The sequence below is a fragment of the Podarcis liolepis genome, assembly GCF_965112155.1.
Source record: "Podarcis liolepis genome assembly, chromosome: 6".
Taxonomy (NCBI): Eukaryota; Metazoa; Chordata; class Lepidosauria; order Squamata; family Lacertidae; genus Podarcis; species Podarcis liolepis.
Genome location: NC_139559.1, coordinates 8,541,736 through 8,562,193, shown reverse-complemented (window position 1 = coordinate 8,562,193; position 20,458 = coordinate 8,541,736). Strand labels below are relative to the sequence as shown.

The 20,458-nt window shown below is 45.7% G+C and overlaps 1 protein-coding gene across 3 annotated transcripts in view; it reads right to left on the bottom strand.

Annotated features, from left to right (window-relative positions):
• Positions 1-20,458, bottom strand: part of CHRNA4 (cholinergic receptor nicotinic alpha 4 subunit) — an 82,806-nt gene that overhangs the window by 22,232 nt on the left and 40,116 nt on the right. For 2 of the 3 annotated variants that reach the window (XM_083507435.1, XM_083507434.1), the window contains exon 5: positions 2,043-3,426. In XM_083507435.1, the coding sequence (XP_083363561.1) occupies positions 2,043-3,426 (1,384 nt within the window). Of the gene's footprint in view, positions 1-2,042; positions 3,427-5,945; positions 6,050-20,458 lie in introns of those variants that run through there. The other variant, XM_083507436.1, reaches the window with a different exon arrangement.

Sequence of the window (20,458 nt, the reverse complement as noted above, 5' to 3'; positions counted from 1 at the left end):
GGGCTGAGCTAGGCTGGGCAGGACAGATGTGGGGCCAAAGCTGTACGAGGAAGAAGATGGTCCCTCGGGGGGGGGGCACCCCAGTTGTTTTGTCAGTGGCAAGTGTCCCAGAATGAGAGAATTCTGCAGGCCTTGGCTTGTAGCATACCCTCCAACATTTCTCCAATGAAAATAGGGACGGCCCATTCCATAAGGATAATTTTACTATTAATACCCCACCTACAGTGTCTCTTGCCTGCCCCAAAATGCTTGCGGATCTCTCCATTTCACCAACATTCCTGCTGGTGCAGACGGAGTAGGGCTCTGTATCTAATCTAAGGGGCTCTCTGTTTGAGCTCAGTGGTACTCCACACCCAGCACTCAGTGAACAGCACACTGCATTGCCAAGTTGAAAAAATCCAATTGGTTAGAGCCTCAGCTGAGCTACCAAAGTGAAAATGTAACTTATTATGGAGGTTGGGTATGAAGAGGTGAGTTTGAAGACATTCCTTTGAGATATTTCTGTTATTCCATCTCACCAGCCTTTTCAGGGACCTTATAAAAAGAGGACCCACAGGACCGATAATAAAACTCATGAATTACCCAAACTATAAAAACCAGCCAACGGGTTAGTGAACCATTCGTGACTGATGCCCACCAGGAATAAGCAAATTTTGATTTTTCCTTTCGAAGGATGCAGACCTTATTGGACATCCTATTCAGAATAGAACTGAACCAAAATCTCCCCACGTGAGCATTCATGGGACCTTCGTCCCACATGAAAGTATTCAGGGAGAGAATTTCTGCAATTTTCAGGGAGCCTCTGCGAAACTTGAAACCATTTCAGGTAGCTTCCCCCTCAAAAAGCATTTTTCTTACTTGCAATATTGTGAAGTGATGAGTTCCCATGGGGCATTCCAGCCCATATTTTCATGGGAACATCAGCCCAGTTGCCAGACTTCAATTGCAGTAGCAACTTGATGTTGTTTTTAAGTGGAAGGAAAAGAAGAGGAAACCCCAATGACCTCATTAAAAAACAAAACTTTTATATTCCCCCACCTAAACGCTTGGACATCCCTCCCCATTCTTCCACAACCACTGGAATTCTGAGGGGGCAAAAAATTGGATCACAATTGGCTCAGATCTCTCCCATCAAACCCTGAGCTTTTGGAGTCTACCAGACATTGCCCACATGCTTTTAAGCACTTTCAAGTAGAAAGGGAAATGAGATAGTATTAGAGAAGGTTGAACTTCTGTATATGAAACACCCTGATGAAGGACCTAATAGATTTAAGCACCTTGGATATTAAACTTTCCCCCTTAATCCTTGCTTCCCCTCTCCCACTACTCATAAGTTCAAGCAGGAAATAAGAACTGATTGCAATTTTTAAGCTATCCACTTAAGACCAAGGGTGCAGTTGGAAGTGTACAGTATGAATGAATGGGCCCATGTTATCATACGAATGTACTTGTAAAGGACTTATGTGGTGCAAAGCCTCGGATGTTAATGGTAAGAATTAGCTCTGTGCTGAAATGAAGGGGTGAGATTCCACAAAAAGCTTTGTCAGAAGCGGAAAGGAGCCCTTCAATGATTTTCCTGGGACCACTGCAAAATAAACTGTTCAATACATAGAGTAATCCCTGAAAGGCTACAATCCACCAGGACAAGCTCCCCCGAATATGTTTTGTTTACTTGTAGCGCCATCATACATATCGAACAGTGATCAGCTACGTGCTGCTATGATTCCATCTTCTACAGTACCTAATCCCTGATTGGCTAGGATCACTTGAGAAGGAAACAAAATAGAGTGGGGAAATGATGTTGAAGAGGCAGCAAAAGAGGAAAATAATTGAGGAAAGTTTGGTTGTGAACAGCTACAAAAATAATAATTGAATGAATGTTGCAGGAGTGGGGACACACATAATCTAACATTATTATGATTAATGAGGGTGGAAAACATTCAGCTGCACACTAGTGGTACTAATAAATTGGATCCCGAGTCGTATAACTTTGCAGCGAAAAGGTGCTGATGCAAACAAGTTACTGCTATTCTTTTACTTACTGAAAAATCTGCATCTTCTGCTCTCAAGTGGTCTGCAATATAATGGACCCCCTCCACGGCCAACTTCAAGGCCGGCGACATCAGCAAAAGCTGCTGGTCTTTTGGGCCAAGAGTCTTGCTCCCTTGCCCTGAGGTGCTGGCTGACTCGGGTTTTTTACATTTGCATTTACAGTGAGTGGGTTTGGCTTTGGGCTGCTCCTCGTTGAGATGGCAGCGCTGGGAGGCTGGGGATCCGCTGGATTGACCATTGGTCTGGGATGACTCCTCTTGCAAGTAGCAATATTGGATGCTCCTCGACCGGCAACGTATGGTCCCTTCTTCTGCTTTCACTGGGCTGCTGTACATCTGCTGGACACTGAGCGACCTGCCTTTGGAGATTGAGCTGGACTGAGAGTCTCCCAGAGGGTGGCAGGGAGGTTGGAGGGATGTACAACTGGCCCGAATCGGCTCTGGGTGCAACATGGAATACTGCCCAGATGGTGACTTACACACCGGAGGTGGTTTTGCTTGGTCATCGAGATGGGCACAAAAAGAGGACGTGGGAGATTGCTCGTTGCTCTGAGGGCTGTTGGATGACGAGGTAGTGAAGTTGGGTTCCACTTCCATCTCGGACCAAAAGCGTTGAGAGTTGGCTATCTTGTGCATGGACTCGATGAGCTTCTTGCAGTTGCCCTTCACTGTTGAAGGACGCTTCATGAAGAGAAGGCGTGGGACGACATCAAGGAAAACCTTCCTCACCCAGTCCGGCATGGTGTGAGTGCGAGGGGAACGGTGGTGGACGTTGAGCACAAAGACGGTGATGATGATGGACAAGGTGACAAAGATCATAGTGAAGAGCAAGTACTCTCCGATCAACGGAATGACCAGTGAGGTGGAGGGGATGATCTCGGTGATAAGGAGGAGAAAGACAGTTAAAGACAGGAGGACTGAGATGCAAAGAGTGATCTTCTCCCCACATTCCGAAGGCAAATAGAAGACTAAGACAGTCAAGCACGAGATCAGAAGGCAGGGGATGATCAAGTTGATGGTGTAGAAGAGAGGAAGGCGTCTGATGATGAAGGAATAGGTGATGTCAGGGTAGATCTCCGAGCAGCACTCATACTTCTTGATATTATAATTGCCCACAGCATTGATGATCACCCATTCTCCACTCTCCCAGTAGTCCAACTGGTCTACATGGCGGTGCATGCTCTCCAGATCTATCTTGGCCTTGTCATAAGTCCACGAGCCAAACTTCATGGTGCAGTTTTGCTGGTCGAAGGGGAAGAAGGTGACGTCGATGCTGCAGGAGCTCTTGTAGATGGCTGGAGGCATCCATTTGATCCGCCCGTCGTAGAACAGGTGGGCTTTGGTGAGGTGGGTGACTGCGAAATCCCCATCCGCACTGTGTTAGGAAAGGAGAATAAAACACAGGAAAGAAAAGGATAATCAGTAGAAGGCCTTCTCATGTATTTGTGTTAGCTCAGAAGCAGAGCACTTGCTTCGCATGCAAAAGGTCTCATGTGCAATCCCTGACATTTCCAGGTAGGATAGAAAGAGATTCCTGCCTGAAACCCTGGAAAAACACTTCCATTCAGCTAAGACTTATTTAGGTGGACTTAGTGCAAAGGGAGCTACAGAAGAGGTAAGCGTCTTCTGCAATGCTAACCTCTAGGGTTGCCATATTTTGAAGAGCAAAAAGGAGGATGCTATGACGACTCTCATTTTAAATACCCCTATTGTATGTAGGCTATAGAAGCTGTGATATATTGATGAGAGGGGCAGGAGAAGAGAGAGAGTCTTCAGCCACCAGTTATATCTATGTGTCATCCGGAAATTATAACCAGAGACATTTTGGCAAATTTTAAAAATCCACCCGGACAAAAAATTACCCCTGAGAAAGAGGACATGTCCTGGAAAAAGAGGACACATCGCAACTGTAAACTTGTTAGATCCTCAGGCACACAATCCTGGATAACATTTTGTTAAAATATAGATTTCCAGAATCTGTTAAATAGCAACTGCATGATGTAGGGTGGCTTGGTGTGTTCACAAAGCTACATCTTGAAAGACCTACATTGGCTCCCAGTACGTTTCCGAGCACAATTCAAAGTGTTGCTGCTGACCTTTAAAGCCCTTAACGGCCTCGGTCCAGTATACCTGAAGGAGCGTCTCCACCCGCATCATTCTGCCTGGACACTGAGGTCCAGCGCCGAGGGCCTTCTGGTGGTTCCCTCACTGCGAGAAGCCAAGTTATAGGGAACAAGGCAGAGGGCCTTCTCGGTAGTGGCGCCCTCCCTGTGGAACGCCCTCCCACCAGATGTCAAAGAGAACAACAACTACCAGACTTTTAGAAGACATCTGAAGGCAGCCCTGTTTAGGGAAGCTTTTAATGTTTGATGTATTACAGTATTTTAATATTTTTTTGGAAGCAGCCCAGAGTGGCTGGGGAAGCCCAGCCAGATGGGCGGGGTATAAATAATAAATTATTATTATTATTATTATTATTATTATTATTATTATTATTATTATTATTATTATTATCACCCTCTGCCCAAAATACATCTTATGATGACTGGTTGTGTGAACCAGACATAAAGAGCAAATAGTAGCAGTAGTAATGATTACTACATACTACTACTACTACTAATAATAATAATAATAATTGCATAAAGCATTTCACAGTTTTCAAAACATACATACACTACCAAACATACATTATCTCAACAATTCCCCCAACTGCCCAGTAAGGAAAGTCAATATGATGACCAGCACATTATACAAGGGAGAGGTCAGAGACGCAGCAATAGTGTCTGTCCTAATGCCAGCTTGGGGTTTAATGGAAAGGGTGAGATGTAAATGGGGATTTACTGATTCAGAGTCCATCCTCTCAGCTGCCACCATGCTGTACTACCATCAGGGTCCCCACAGGAATTGCTGGGTTGGGGAGCAAAATTTGTGCATGTCAAATGATGTCCTATTGATCGAAAGATTGCGATGGAATCTTAATGACCTCGTAGTGTCACACATTATGTCTGCATGCTGTGCAAGTTAATTATTCAGTCTGCTTGAAATGTCTGTCTGGTCTCTCGTCTGGAAAAAATACCACGTCCTGTTCATAATTATAACAGCCAAACCCAAGCCCAGCTGCAAAGTCCCAACCACCATTCCCTTCTTAGTTGACCGTGTGCCTATTTTCATCTAACTCTTTGAACTTTTGTGCATGTAAGGTAAAGGTAAAGGGACCCCTGACCAATAGGTCCAGTCATGGCCAACTCTGGGGTTGTGGTGCTCATCTCGCTTTATTGGCCAAGGGAGCCGGCGTACAGCTTCCGGGTCATGTGGCCAGCATGACTAAGCCACTTCTGGCGAAACCAGAGCAGCACACAGAAACGCCGTTTACCTTCCCGCCGGAGCGGTACCTATTTATCTACTTGCACTTTGACACACTTTCGAACTGCTAGGTTGGTAGGAGCAGGGACTGAGCAATGGGAGCTCACCCCATCGCGGGAATTCGAAGCACCAACCTTCTGATAGGCAAGTCCTGGGCTCTGTGGTTTAACCCACAGTGCCACCTGCGTCCCCTTTGTGCATATAACTTAGCACAAAACCATTGCACGCTACATTTGGAGAAATCTGATCCTCCATTTCTGCCATGTTCTCCGTTCTGCCTTCAGATACCCATAGAAATAATGTGATGCATCCCTGATACAATCCCCCCCCCCCACCTAGAAAAAGCATACAGTGGTACCTTGGGTTAAGAACTTAATTCGTTCTGGAGGTCTGTTCTTAACCTGAAACTGTTCTTAACCTGAAGCACCACTTTAGCTAACGGGGCCTCCCGCTGCCGCCGCGCGATTTCTGTTCTCATCCTGAAGCAAAGTTCTTAACCCGTACTATTTCTGGGTTAGCGGAGTCTGTAACCTAAAGCGTCTGTAACCCAAGGTACCACTGTAGAACCGTGAGAACATCCCTGCTGGACCAGGCCAAATCATCATCTCGCCCAGTATCTTGTCTCCATAGTGGCCAACCAGATGTCCTTGGGAAGCTTGAAAGCCGAACCTGAGGTCTACAGCACTCTCCCCATTTGTGATGGCCAGCAAGTGGTACGCAGCAGCATACTGCCTGTGACACTGGAGGCAGAACATAGCCTTCATGACTGCTTCATGATTGTCCATGAATTTGTCTACAGTGGACGCTCAGGTTGCGAACGTAATCCATGCGGGATGCACGTTCGCAACCCGCAGCATTCACAACATTAACATTCACCCATTATCAGCCATGTCAATCTGCAGACAGACAGCTACATTGCAAAGAGTGTTTTATTTCTAACTATGCAGACAGAAAAGAAATATACATTCTCTCTCTGTGAAAGCAGAGAGCAACTGAAAAACAAAGGAACAGGAAACCAGTAAACATCACATCCGTCTCCCGCCTTTCATGAGACTTCCAACAGCCTGGAATGTCTGGAATGTAAACAGGGTCTTGTGACTCAAAGCACTGCACAGTGGTAACACAGAGAAATCTAACAAAAACATGTCTCATCTGTATCAGTCTCTGCAGCCACAGCAGGCACTGCAACCTTCCAACAGCTTGACCTCACCCCCAAAGGTGCACCCCTCTGCTGGCTCCTGAGACAGACAAATGCCAACAACATGATGATGATGATGACTCTACCTACAGGAAGGGCTAACCCTCCGGGTGCCAGCCCGTAGCAAATGTATCCTCTAATCTGGTCATCAGAATTGACCACTCACCTACAGTGAAGGAAAGGAGACTATCTAATAGAACGAGCATGGATCAGGGCCCATCTCAATTTCTCAGAAGCCTTCTGTTCTCGTCATCTTCTCCTGCTGCACCTCTCGTGTGAGTGCACCACTCCTACCTCTCCTCATTTTCTCTGTACCGAGAAACCACCCCACCCCACGTAAAAGCAATCTAATCCTCGTGTTGTGGCTGTCGCATTACATCTGTGCATTGAAGCAACCTGGCAGAGTTGGAAGGGAGGCCGGGGAGGCGGGAATCTGTACTTTTCACAAATGTAACATGGTTTCCCCTTGATGAGTTCTGTCTGGGGAGATGATGGCTGGAAAGACGCGTGGCTTCTATGTGGAGCAGATTTAATAATTTATTTCAAGTTGAAGGCAGAACCTCTCTTTTCTGCGGGGGGGGGGGGGGAGTTCTTTCCACACTTTCAGTTCTGTTCTGCTACCTTCCTACCTGTTCCACTGTGGGTTTGAGCAGGAAAGCCAGTCATCAAATAACATTAACATCCCTTCTCCTTCTTCTTTGGCGATCACTTGTAGCCGAAACCATAAACATGGTTTTAACAATGAGTCCGTAAGTGACTGTGGAGGCCAATTCTGGATCCACACGTCCTTCCACAGTGTGGACATTGGTTTCCGGGCAGCAGTTTATCAGCAGGAAATCCAGTCATCAAACAACATTAACATCCCTACCTGAATCTAATCCCTTTATTCAGTTCAGATGCTCAGTTTGCTACAGCTTTAAATTTATTGAGTTCCTCCCATCTCTTCCTAGGGTGTTTTCCTCTGCTCTTAAAGTGTGGTATAAATATTCATGTTGGGCAAAAGATTCCTGTATTTCAGGGGATTGGACTAAACGACTCTCATGGTACCTTCCAGTTCTACAGTTCTATGATTCTAAGAAGTACAAAGTTTGGTGGTTATCTAATTCCCCATCCACACACTCGTCTGAGAAGGGTGGACCAGGTATCTCATAAAGGAATTTGCAGGAGACACCAGGTTCAACCCGCAGCATACAAAAATAAGGAGAGAAGGAATTAAAACATCAAGAACATTGTACTGCTAGATTTCCTGCATTTGCAGCAGGGGTGAGGGATACAGTCAGCCTGCTTTTTGCAAAAGACCTGCTGCACATAGTTGTCAACTTTTACCCTTTTCTTGCGAGGAATCCTACTCGGAATAAGGGAATTTCTCTTTAAAAAAGGGAAACTTTGACAGCTATGCTGCTGGAGTGCTCCCAAATTCACTTGTAGAACTGAATGCAACTCCCAGATGGATTACATCTTTCTCAAGATTTGGTGTGCATTTTCCATGCGCAAAAAGCATGCACCAAAAAAATGGGTATTTCGCATAAGCAAAGGGTGCCTTTATGTAAGAAGTGTGTGGCTTATATAAAAAGCACACACACAATGTGAACAATGAAATGACATGCAATGGGATGGCGCACAGAATGTAATGACATACAATAGGATGAAACAGACCTATCATTTGCCTGCGAGACTGAAATGAGACAGAATTAGCCACTCGAAACATCCCTGCCACATCAACACGGGGTTGGACTCGATGACCTTTGAGGTCACCCCAGCTTTATGATTCTGTGATCATATTTTCCATGTCAGAGGTTCAGAGAGGGGATGGAGGTGGAGGGAGCAAATGAATGGAAGGAAGTGGCAGCTGCGGCAAACCGCGTTGCTCCAATTTTCTAATATTGGAAGCCATTATTACAAGGTTTGTGGATTTCCTTGCTTTAATCTAATTTAAATTTTTTTACGTGTGGGGAAAGCATGGAACTGTGAAGAGCACAATGTGAGCAGGAGTGGGAGAGGGGAAACAGAGGGATGAAGGGAGCTTTCACTTTTCATGATCCAAATGAAAAACGACTGTTCCGGAGAACTTTACATAATTGCTTCCTAGTGTCTCACCACAGGAGGATAAAGGAATTCCTAAAGCAGGTCATTGCCTCCCTTGCATGCTCCCCAGCTGTCTTTTTCTGCTATTAATATCAGACCAGTACACAGAAGCCAGCATTAGAGGTGGTGTTGTCAAAAGCGATCTCCAATGCGCTTCTGGATTTCCACCAGGAATGGAAAACAACCCTCCGCACCTCCATGGTTTGTACCAGCAAGACAGAATGCACAAGCGAAAGAGAAGGAAGGGGGAGAGGGGAAAATGAGATGTTTGACAGGCAACCAGTCACACTGTAAGATGAAGGAAGAAAAGAGCAAGTGTGGGCCTGTGGTTGGACTAGGAAGACCCAGAATCAAATCCTGCCTCAGTACAGATGGGTGAATCCATCATTTTCAGTTTCTCCCGGGTTCCCCTTTTTCCATTCTTAAGTTCAATTCTCCACATTTCCATGCCAGTGTGCAATCTCTCAGCGCTTCAGTGTGGATTTCTCTTGATATCCTTGTGTGTGTGCAATTAAGTACAGTGGTACCTTGGGTTAAGAACTTAATTTGTTCTGGAGGTCCGTTCTTAACCTGAAACTGTTCTTAACCTGAGCTAATGGGGCCTCCTGCTGCTGCTACACTACCACTCAGCAATTTCTGTTCTCATCCTGAAGCAAAGTTCTTAACCCGAGGTACTACTTCTAGGTTAGCGGAGTCTGTAACCTGAAGCATTTGTAACCCGAGGTACCACTGTATAGCACTTAAAAAATAGGACAGCCTTAGGTTGCCGATCCCTGCTATACAGGGGTATACAGATGTCTTCTAAAGGTTGTAGAGTTAATTATCTCCTTGGCTCAAGGGTCACGTAACTCCATACCCTCCAGCATTTCTCTGATGAAAATAGGGACACCATAAGGAAAAGCGGGAAATTCCAGGATCAAATCAGAAACTGGGTTGGCTCCTGTAAATCCAGGACTGTTCCTGGAAAATAGGGACACTTGAAGGGTCTGTGCACTCCATTGTCTTTGGGACAGACAGATGCCAACATCTTTCCTGGTCCTTATGCCCTGCTTTCTAATGTTCTCATTACATTGCATTATCTGTGATGTTATAGAACTGTGGCTTTTTGATCTATACATTGCCATGTCCCACCAGAGCATCCCATGTTGCCGTCCTTTATGCTCATGGGTGCTTCTGCTCCTCATGAGAGTGACAGGCTGTATGGCACCCTTGAGAGGGGAAAGTGCTCTTGCTGCATCTATAGCTATTGCATGAGCAAACTCTTTGCATTGTTGTATTATCTCAGCCTTGGAGTTTTCGGGTCCCCTCGAGAGTGGCCTCAAATCTGTTCCTCGGCGTTAAGTTGGGAATGCTTCCCCCCACTAAACTCATTAATGTGTAGCTCTAATTTCCTCCGTACTCAATATTTGCTGAACAAAGGGTTTCTTTAATTAGAGGATATTGCAATTCGAATGTTAACAGTTGTGCCTCTTTAATGTTTAGCCAGGGGCTAGATGATGGGGGAAAGCTGTATTTGACTAACCTAGTTCTGCTTCGGTTTGTATGCATGCAGGAAGAGCACATTAGCGAACTGATATTTCTGCCCTCGTGTGGACCCTGCAAGGTATTTTAACAGGAGAACTTCCCCATGGATTGTACCATGAAACTATATTGTCAGATGACAGTCAAAGAAATAGACTTGTGATCTGCAATCCTTGATTCACTCACCTGGGAGCCACTCCCATTAAAATCAGCTGGGCTTGCTTTTCTGAGCAGACTTCTACAGGACTGCACTGCAGCAAACAAATTTGAACCCTGATCCCACTGGTCTGTCCAGTAATCTATTAAGCTCAGTGCATTGGCTTGAATTATTATTCAGTGTGTGTCCCAAGGAGCTCAAGGTGGTGTAGGTGGTTCTCCATCTCCCCATTTCACCTTCATAATAACCCTGCGAGGGAGGATTGCTTGAGAGATGGGGACTGGTCCAACGTCACCCAGGGAGCTTTGTGGCTGAGTGGGGATTTGAACCTTGATCTCCCAGGTTATTAGTGATGTATGGAAGTGAAAGCTGGACCATAAAGAAGGCTGATCGTCAAAGAATTGATGCTTTTGAATTATGGTGCTGGAGGAGACTCTTGAGAGTCCCATGGACTGCAAGAAGATCAAACCTCTCCATTCTGAAGGAAATCAGCCCGGAGTGCTCACTGGAAGGACAGATCGTGAAGCTGAGGCTCCAAGACTTTGGCCACCTCATGAGAAGAGAAGACTCCCTGGAAAAGACCTTGATGTTGGGAAAGATGGAGGGCACAAGGAGAAGGGGACGACAAAGGACGAGATGGTTGGATAGTGTTCTCGAAGCTACCAGCATGAGTTTGACCAAACTGCAGGAGGCAGTGGAAGACAGGAGTGCCTGGCATGCTCTGGTCCAGGGGGTCACGAAGAGTCGGACACGACTAAACGACTAAACAACAACAACTTCCAGGTCTTAAATTTAAAATCTATCTTAAGAAATATTGCAAAATTAATGACTGCTAAAATGTTGTGGTTATAGAGAATAGGGGATTATGGAAGCAACATTTTATGTAAAAGAAAAGAATGAGGAAAAAGTAGATAAAATTAAGGGGGAGGATTTGCTGAAATAATTTGTGAATTGGGAAGCAGAAAGGGGAGGTATGGGAAAGTCGGAGAAGTAAGTTTTAAGGAAAAAAGGTTTTGAAATTATGCGTGTTTGTCTTTGTGCGTGTATTTGTGTATTGTGTATTTTGTGTGTTTGTTAAAATTTGTGAAAAGCCAATAAATATTTTTTTAAAAAAAAACAACTCCCAGGTCTTAGTCCAGCACACTACAAAGGTAATGGGGTTGCGTTTATTACCTCAGTCCTGCATGTTTACATGGTGATCCTTCAGGCAAGCTCCCTGCAAGACCTCAAGCCTTGCAGAAGCCACAAAGGTAGCAGAACAAAAGGAGGGATTTCTAGCCAACCAGTCAGCTGTCCAGCTCACCACTCTAGGGAGATAGAGTCTATGACACTCCAGGTCTGGTAGCCTGCAAAAGGTTTCTGTTGGCTCTAGAAATAGCACCATTTGTTTCTAAGTGTGTATTTATACAAGCCTGTGCAAATGTTATGCAGATCAGTGCCCTCTTTTCTATGATAATGATTATGTGTAAGGAGCCACCCAATTAAAGGTGCCAGAGCCTGAACTCAAGACCTTCTGCGTGCAGGGATATCTTCCACTCAGCTATGGCTCTTCACCAAGTGGATCCTGCCTTGGACCGGTTCCTCCTCTGCGTCCTGCTTCACTGAGATTTCTTGGCAGTGCATTGTTAATCTGCAGTAAATACCTCAGTATAAATGCCTGCCAAGTCCCCCAGCCATTCCTACAAATGGAATTGTCTTAATAAACCAAAACACAATGACTTTCGCCTGCTGACTCTGCAGTTGTCTGTAAGGAATGGTTTGGCTGCTGTTTCATAAAACAAAAAAACGCTCCCTCCCTGTTGACAGCAATGAGCAATTTCGGCTGGAGCAGAGGGTGTTCTAGGTGGAGAAAGAGTTGGCGGGAGAATAGAGGGAAGGGGCAAAGAGAGCACAGGGCAAAGGTGGCCCTTTTTCGTAATTGAGATCAGTGTGTTGGCACAGGGCAGGGCCAGCAGGTGGAAGAGAGGCCATAGGATTGAGGTTGAATCCTGACAAAACAGAAGTACTGTTTTGGGGGGGCAGGGGGCGGGCGGCTGTGGGGGACTCCCTGGTCCTGAATGGGGTAACTGTGCCCCTGAAGGACCAGGTGCGCAGCCTGGGAGTCATTCTGGACTCACTGCTGTCCATGGAGGCGCAGGTCAATTCTGTGTCCAGGGTCTACCAGCTCCACCTGGTACGCAGGCTGAGACCCTCCCTGCCCGCAGACTGTCTTGCCAGAGTGGTGCATGCTCTACTGCAGTGCACTCTACATGGGGCTACCTTTGAAGGTGACCTGGAAACTGCAATTAATGCAGAATGCGGCAGCTAGACTGGTGATTGGGAGTGGCCGCCGGAACCACATAACACTGGTCCTGAGAGATCTTCATTGGCTCCCAGTACATTTCCGAGCACAATTCAAAGTGTTGGTGCTGACCTTTAAAGCCCTAAATTGGGAGCCAGTGTGGTGTAGTGGTTAAGAGCGGTAGTCTCGTAATCTGGGGAACCGGGTTTGCGTCTCTGCTCCTCCACATGCAGCTGCTGGGTGACCTTGGCCCAGTCACACTTCTTTGAAGTCTCTCAGCCCCACTCACCTCACAGAGTGTTTGTTGTGGGGGAGGAAGGGAAAGGAGAATGTTAACCGCTTTGAGACTCCTGAAGGGGAGTGAAAGGCGGGATATCAAATCCAAACTACAAACTACTTAAACGGCCTTGGTCCTGTATATCTGAAGGAGTGTCTCCACCCCCATCGTCCAGCTCGGACACTGAGATCCAGCACCGAGGGCCTTTTGGCAGTTCCCTCATTGCGAGAAGTGAGGTTACAGGAAACCAGACACAGGGCCTTCTTGGTAGTGGCACCCACCCTGTGGAACACCCTCCCTTCAAATGTGAAAGAAATAAGCAGTTATCCTATCTTTAGAAGACATCTGAAGGCAGCCCTGTTTAGGGAAGTTTTTAATATTTAATGCTGTACTGTTTTTAACATTTGATTGGGAGCCACCAAGAGTGGCTGGGGAGACTCAGCCGGATGGACGGGGTATAAATAAATTATTATTATTATTATTATTATTATTATTATTATTATTATTATTATTGGTCGAACTGACCAAAGGTGTATTCCTTTTCCCAGAATGAGCTTCTGACAGTGTTCAGTGAATATGCATTGTGCTGCTATCATAAAAAACAGCCCTGCTGGACCATGCCAGTAGCCCATCTCATCCAATGACCAACCAGGTGCCCACAAGAAGCCTGCAACGGGCAAGAGAAAGAGAAGGAAGGGAGAGAGGAAAATGGAACATTTGACAGGCACTTAACGCTCACTCGGCTCCTCTGCACCGCTCTAAACAGACATGGAGCTGAGCAGGGACCGCCTTCCGTGATGCTGACCGGCTTCCCATTGGCTGCAGGAAGCTCCTGCAACCAATGGGAAGCTGTGCATGCCTCCTCTGCACTGGAAGGAGTACTGGAAATAATAATAATAATAATAATAATAATAATAATAATAATAATAATAATAATTTATTATTTAGACCCCGCCATCTGGCTGGGTTTCTCCAGTCACTCTTGGCCGTTCCCAACAAAATATTAAAAATACAATAAAACACCATACATTAAAAACTTCCCTAAACAGGGCTGCCTTCAGATGTCTTCTAAAAGTCTGGTAGTTATTTTTCTCTTTGACATCTGGTGGGAGGGCGTTCCACAGGGCGGGTGCCACTACTGAGAAGGCCCTCTGCCTGGTTCCCTGTAACTTGGCTTCTCGTAGCGAGGGAAATGCCAGAAGGCCCTTGGTGCTGGACCTCAGTGTCCGGGCAGAATGATGGGGGTCGAGACGCTCCTTCAGGTATACTGGACTGAGGCCATTTAGGGCTTTAAAGGTGAGCAGCAACACTTTAGCGCTGGTGCATGCATGGGTGCGCACTCCAGCCCACCACGGTGTCTGCGGGACCATGAACCGGCCCAAGCCACAAAAACTTTGCCAACTCCTGCTGTACAGGGTCTCCGGCTGTTATTGGACTACAACTCCCATCTTTCCATAGCTAGTAGGACCAGTGATGGGCATTGTAGTCCAAAAACAACTGGAGACCCAAGTTTGGGAAAACCTTCGGAAAGACCTTGTTCTCCTTCTGGAATAAAGCTGAAGACTGCTTTATTCCAGCAGACTTTTGGGAATTGACAGCTTTGAAGGAAAGGCTCTTAATGGTGTGTTGTACTATTTGTCCCCACCCCACCCCCACCCCAATTCGCCATTTGCATTTTAATTGATATGGGTTTTCTTTTACATAGTTCAATTACTTTTTGACCATGACGTTTGATATGGTTTCAGCCATGTGTGTTTCCATCTCTTTTTAATTTCTCTCAGCTGCCTTGAGTTCTGGTTCTGAGAGAAAGGCAGGTTGTTGTTGTTTAGTTGTTTAGTCGTGTCCGATTCTTTGTGACCCCATGGACCAGAGCACACCAGGCACTCCTGTCTTCCACTGCCTCCCGCAGTTTGGTCAAACTCATGCTGGTAGCTTCGAGAACACCGTCCAACCATCTCGTCCTCTGTTGTCCCCTTCTCCTTGTGCCCTCCATCTTTCCCAACATCAGGGTATTTTCCAGGGAGTCTTCTCTTCTCATGAGGTATTGGAGCATCAGCTTCACAATCTGTCCTTCCAGTGAGCACTCAGGACTGATTTCCTTAAGAATGGAGAGGTTTGATCTTCTTGCAGTTCATGGGACTCTCAAGAGTCCCCTCCAGCACCATAATTCAAAAGCATCAATTCTTCGGCGATCAGCCTTGGTCCAGCTCTCAGTTCCATACATCACTACTGGGAAAACCATAACTTTAACTATACGGACCTTTGTCGGCAAGGTGATGTCTCTGCTTTTAAGATGCTATCTAGGTTTGTCATTGCTTTTCTTCCAAGAAGCAGGCGTCTTTTAATTTCGTGGCTGCTGTCACCATCTGCAGTGATCATTGAGCCCAAGAAAGTAAAATGCCTCACTGCCTCCATTTCTTCCCCTTCTATTTGCCAGGAGGTGATGGGACCAGTGGCCATGATCTTCGTTTTTTTGATGTTGGGCTTCAGACCATATTTTGCGCTCTCCTCTTTCATCCTCATTAAAAGGTTCTTTAATTCCTCCTCACTTTCTGCCATCAAGGTTGTGCCATCTGCATATCTGAGGTTGTTGATATTTCTTCCGGCAATCTTAATTCCGGCTAGGGATTCATCCAGCCCAGCCTTTCGCATGATGAATTCTGCATATAAGTTAAATAAGCAGGGAGACAATATACAGCCTTGTCGTACTCCTTTCCCAATTTTGAAGCAGTCAGTTGTTCCATATCCAGTTCTAACTGTAGCTTCTTGTCCCACATAGAGATTTCTCAGGAGACAGATGAGGGTGATCAGGCACTCCCATTTCTTTAAGAACTTGCCATAGTTTGCTGTGGTCGACACAGTCAAAGGCTTTTGCATGGTCAATGAAGCAGAATCAATGAAGGCAGGTTATAAAGAAATAAATAATAAAGATGCAATGACGGAAGCCTCATTGGCATAGCCCTCCATTGGCACAGGGCTTTGCCAAGGTCTAGGGCAGGGTCTGTGTGTGCTGCTATACACTGAGCCTTCGAACTAATCTAACAGAGCTTGCCGAAGAGAAATCCTACCGCATACTAATTCCCCCTTAGGATATTAATTTGGCTTTAGATTCTTCATGAATCTTGACAAGTATATATACTCCCTGGAACAAGCCTCGCCAGTTACTGATTTAATTTGGTCCTCTAGAGAACGACGGTAGAAGCTTTTGACAATAATGAGCCAAGATGAGAGGATAACGGAACAACTATGGGGATGCGTCCCTGGAAGATACAAATCTCAAATCTCAGTTTCACTTCCCCTCGTCTTGATTTCTCCCCAGCGAAAGAAACACGAAAGGCTTCAAGTTGTGTTGTTATGTTTTCTTTATAGTTACGGCCAAACTAGATGTGACCCGGAAGATCCTGTTGTTGCTGTTGTGACTGGGTGAAGAGGAGTGGTGGGAGGCACCAGCTGGGGAATCCCTGAGGGAACCCCCGGGGAAGAAGGCTCAGAGCCAGGGGATTGGTGGTGGGACAATGATGAGTGGCCAGAGGGAGAAGAGGGAGCAGACTGGGAGGAGGAGGTGTTGGAAGCTGAAGAGGCAACAGGGTTTAGTGAGCAGGAAGAGGCTATGACAGACAGCAGTCTAGAATCAGAGGCAAGAGAGGGCGAGTGGGGTCAGGAGACAGAGATGAGGCAGGCTGCTGAAGAATCTAGGGAGTCTCCTCACCCTCTTGAGACCAGCACCACCCCTATCCCCCGTCCTCCAAGAACATGCAGAGAAATGAAGAGGGCAGAGCAATGAGAGGCAAGACGAAGGAACCTTAGGCTGATGGGAAAGGAACTGGCGTAGAGCTTTAGAGAACTGTGGGAAGGCAAGGACCTTCATACTAGGAAGCAGTTCCCTCGCTGCGAGAAATGAGGTTACAGGGAACCAGGCAGAGGGCCCTCTCGGTAGTGGCACCTGCCCTGTGGAACGCCCTCCCAGCAGATGTCAAGGCAATAAACAACTATTTTACTTTTAAAAGACAACTGAAGGCGGCCCTGTTTAGGGAGGTTTATAATGTCTGACGCTGTATTGTTTTTAATATTCTGTTGGAAGCCACTCAGAGTGGCTGGGGAATCCAAGCCAGATGAGCGGGGTAATAATAATAATAATAATAATAATAATAATAATAATAATAATAATAATAATAATAATAATAATTAGGTGCTTTATGGTTTTCTGTCTGACCTACACCTGACTCCTGCTCCTGACAGGTTGTGGTTTTACCAAACTTCTGAGATATTGCGGAAGCAAATTTCATCAGACCAGCCGCAGCGGAAAGGGTTCCCTGTGGGGCAGTTGTCCACCCAAAGCTGACCTCCTTGAACCACCCTTTTCCTCACAAGAGGAAATACATAGGAATCCTGTATCTTTCTGCACAGGTGGAAAAGAAGTTGGGGGAGGGAGTATGGTTGTGATAAGATAAAACTGTTTTGAATTTGTTTCTTCCATTTCCCCCAACTCCGTCCGCCGGCCGACCAGACTTAAGCAATCTATGGGCAAAGAGATTGCATTTGAAAGGGAAGAAGAAGAAGAAGAAGAAGAAGAAGAAGAAGAAGAAGAAGAAGAAGAAGGTGGTTCTCATGAGTGAGATGTAAGGCTTTTGTAGTGCTTACCAGTAGTGGCTGGTGCCCATTGGGAAGGAGAGTATGGAAGGCAGGGAGACAAGTAGAAAGTGGAGCCAGAGTCTATAGCAGGTTGAGCAACTCCCTGATTGGTTGCAAATAGGATGCCAGGCAGGTGGGGGTCAGCTAAGGGCAGACTAAGGTGGGTGGCACAGTACCTTGTTTGCCTTATAGATCAGCCTCCATCGGTTCTTACTTTACTTTCTTCTATTATTATTATTATTATTATTATTATTATTATTATTATTATTAATCATACTGCCCTACACCTGCACGTCTCAGGGTGGTTTCAATGTGGCCAGTAGGTTGTTTGGTGTGTCCTTTGTTTCATTCTACAAATAATCCCTTCAGTAGTCCACACTCTGCAGCCTTCCTGGGTGCCCACGCTTCTTGAAAACCCTGTGACACCCTCAGCTGGGCTTTCCTGTAAGCATGGGAAGGTCTGAGGGCTGCCTATTGTGTGTCCAACAGCTGTTGGTTGTTGTTGTTTTTAAAGTAGATGCTGCTGTTTAGTTGTTGTTGTTGTTTTAAAAAACCACCCTGTGTAGGAGGATTGATTTTAAGGCAAAAGGGACGGCTTTCCTTAAAAACAAAATCAGCAGCCACACCAATCTCAGGCACTCACTAGTGCAGGCATAGGCAAACTTGGCCCTCCAGATGTTTTGGGACTACAACTCCCATCATCCTTAGCTAACAGGACCAGTGGTCAGGGATGATGGGAACTGTAGTCTCAAGACATCTGGAGGGCTGAGTTTGCCTATGCCTGCACTAGCGAGACTCTTTAGCTTCTAGTGCTTCAATTAAAACCCAGGGGTGAAGATATTGTGGGGTGATTCTTTCTGTGGGGCATTTGCCAGATCAGGAATCTCAATCAGCTGGGGAGACTGCAAAGAACTGGGGAGGAGTTGAACGGAAAGAAAACACACAAATACCAACCACAACCGTCACCTTGCAATGATAAGGTGAGCTCAAAACAACACAGCCATTGAAATTCTAACATGCCTTCAGAAAGAGGCAGAAGAATGGAAGCCTCTTTCGAAGGAGAAAGGAAACGTTTGAGAAATTAGAGGTTTGGGCACAGCAGTAATTAAAAAACAGTCTGCAGAGAAAGAGTTAAGCACCCTTACTGCTGCTCCACACACATTTTCAGCACCCCCCCCCCCATCTCTACTTATTCCCCACAAATGCATTTCAGTTTTAAAAGTCAGGAAACTGTTCACAGGCCTCCCATAGCTTGCCCTTAACATTTCTGGCATGCTTCACCCTGGATCTTAGAGCAGGCAGCCCACATCAAACCATGTACAAAAATATCCATTTAAGAAGGAAGGCTGAAATATCAAATGTGCAAACAAAGAGAACACCTTCCTTTCCAGCTAAGCTGTGGATATTATGAGACCAGCTCAAACACAAGGTTTTGGAATGGTTTTCCACGCATCATCCCATGAACAGCAGTCAGAAAGGAGGGCAGATTTTATAGTTGCACTGATCTGTTGCCTTTTCACAGAGAGTGTAGACAAGGTAGCTAACCATTTAAAATAAAACTACAAAACAAATGTACATAACAAACCTGAAAGCACTGCGGACGTTTCTGTGTGAAAGCACACAGGAGCAAAACACTTTAGCTCTGCCTTTATTTTGGAGGGGGTTCCAGGGGACTGACAGCAGACCCCACAAAACTATGGGATGGAAACTATTGTTGGGTTGACAACGGTGGCTCAGGAACAGTCTGCTTCCTGTTGCAAAGGAAGGCAGAGATTTTTCTCAGCCTGGACCACTGGAATCTGAAACAGCAGGAGGAGGGGAGATGGATATGCTGTCTCCATGACGACTAGGCCCAGGTTACCTCATGCCCCAATGGACCACAATGTGAAGAAGATATGAAGTTGGATACTTTTAGGGTCTCTTGGTCTGAGGGAGCCCTAGTGAGATCCTAGGAACATGACAGCCAGCCCAAGACAAAGACGTGGTACTTCAGGACAGTCAAGACCAGAGGTATGATGAACTTTCTGCCCCATGACCTGTCATTTCCCAATACAGAACCAAAAATTTAGTTATGAGGAAAGGGGGTGGGGAGAACCCACCAGCAAGTTCATTTCTACTAACCTTCACCTGAATTCACCTGAACCTCTCTCCTGTTTGGAATAGAAACCTACAAGTCATGTTTCCTTACTTTTTGAGGTCAAAATACTATACTGCTGGTAATGGAGTAAGCCTTTAACTATAAGGTTAGTGGAGTTTAGGTGGACCAATGGGAGGTTTAGCTATGGTTAAATTGCAGTCAATTTTAATCTTGCATGCTTTAATCATTGCATGTAATAGCTACTTTAACTGATGCTTTAATAGATGACTTTAAACTTTATTTCCCCATGTAATCATTTCATCGTAATCCTCCCCCCACTGCGCCACATGAACTCCTCCTTATATTTTCCCTTCCTCAAGATTCATTTAGGTATAATGTGCTTCTGTGTTCCCTTTTGAAATTCTTTGTGGATTATGCCTATATCTCCCATAAAGTGATAGGCATTCACTGGTTCCCTATAGTGAATTTTTAAATATATTTTCCAAACTGACTGTGGGGCAACCAGCCTTGTATAACCAACATCCTTAAATCTAATTAAGGCATGAAGGGATTAAGACCATAGAGAAAGCTCTCCTGCCAGGCTTATCTAGGTCACTCCTCCTCACTTGGGAAAAAGGGTTATCACGCCTTTGATCTTTCCATTCCAGCATGTGAACCCTACCAGGAAGGAAGTCTGGGCTGGTTGCTCCAAGCCAAGACCATGTGGCTTAAGCAAGCCATCTTTGTGTTTCTATACAAATATTTTAGAAACATCTACCACTCTGGAACCTAAGTTTTACTCCCCGTGTTTTCTTA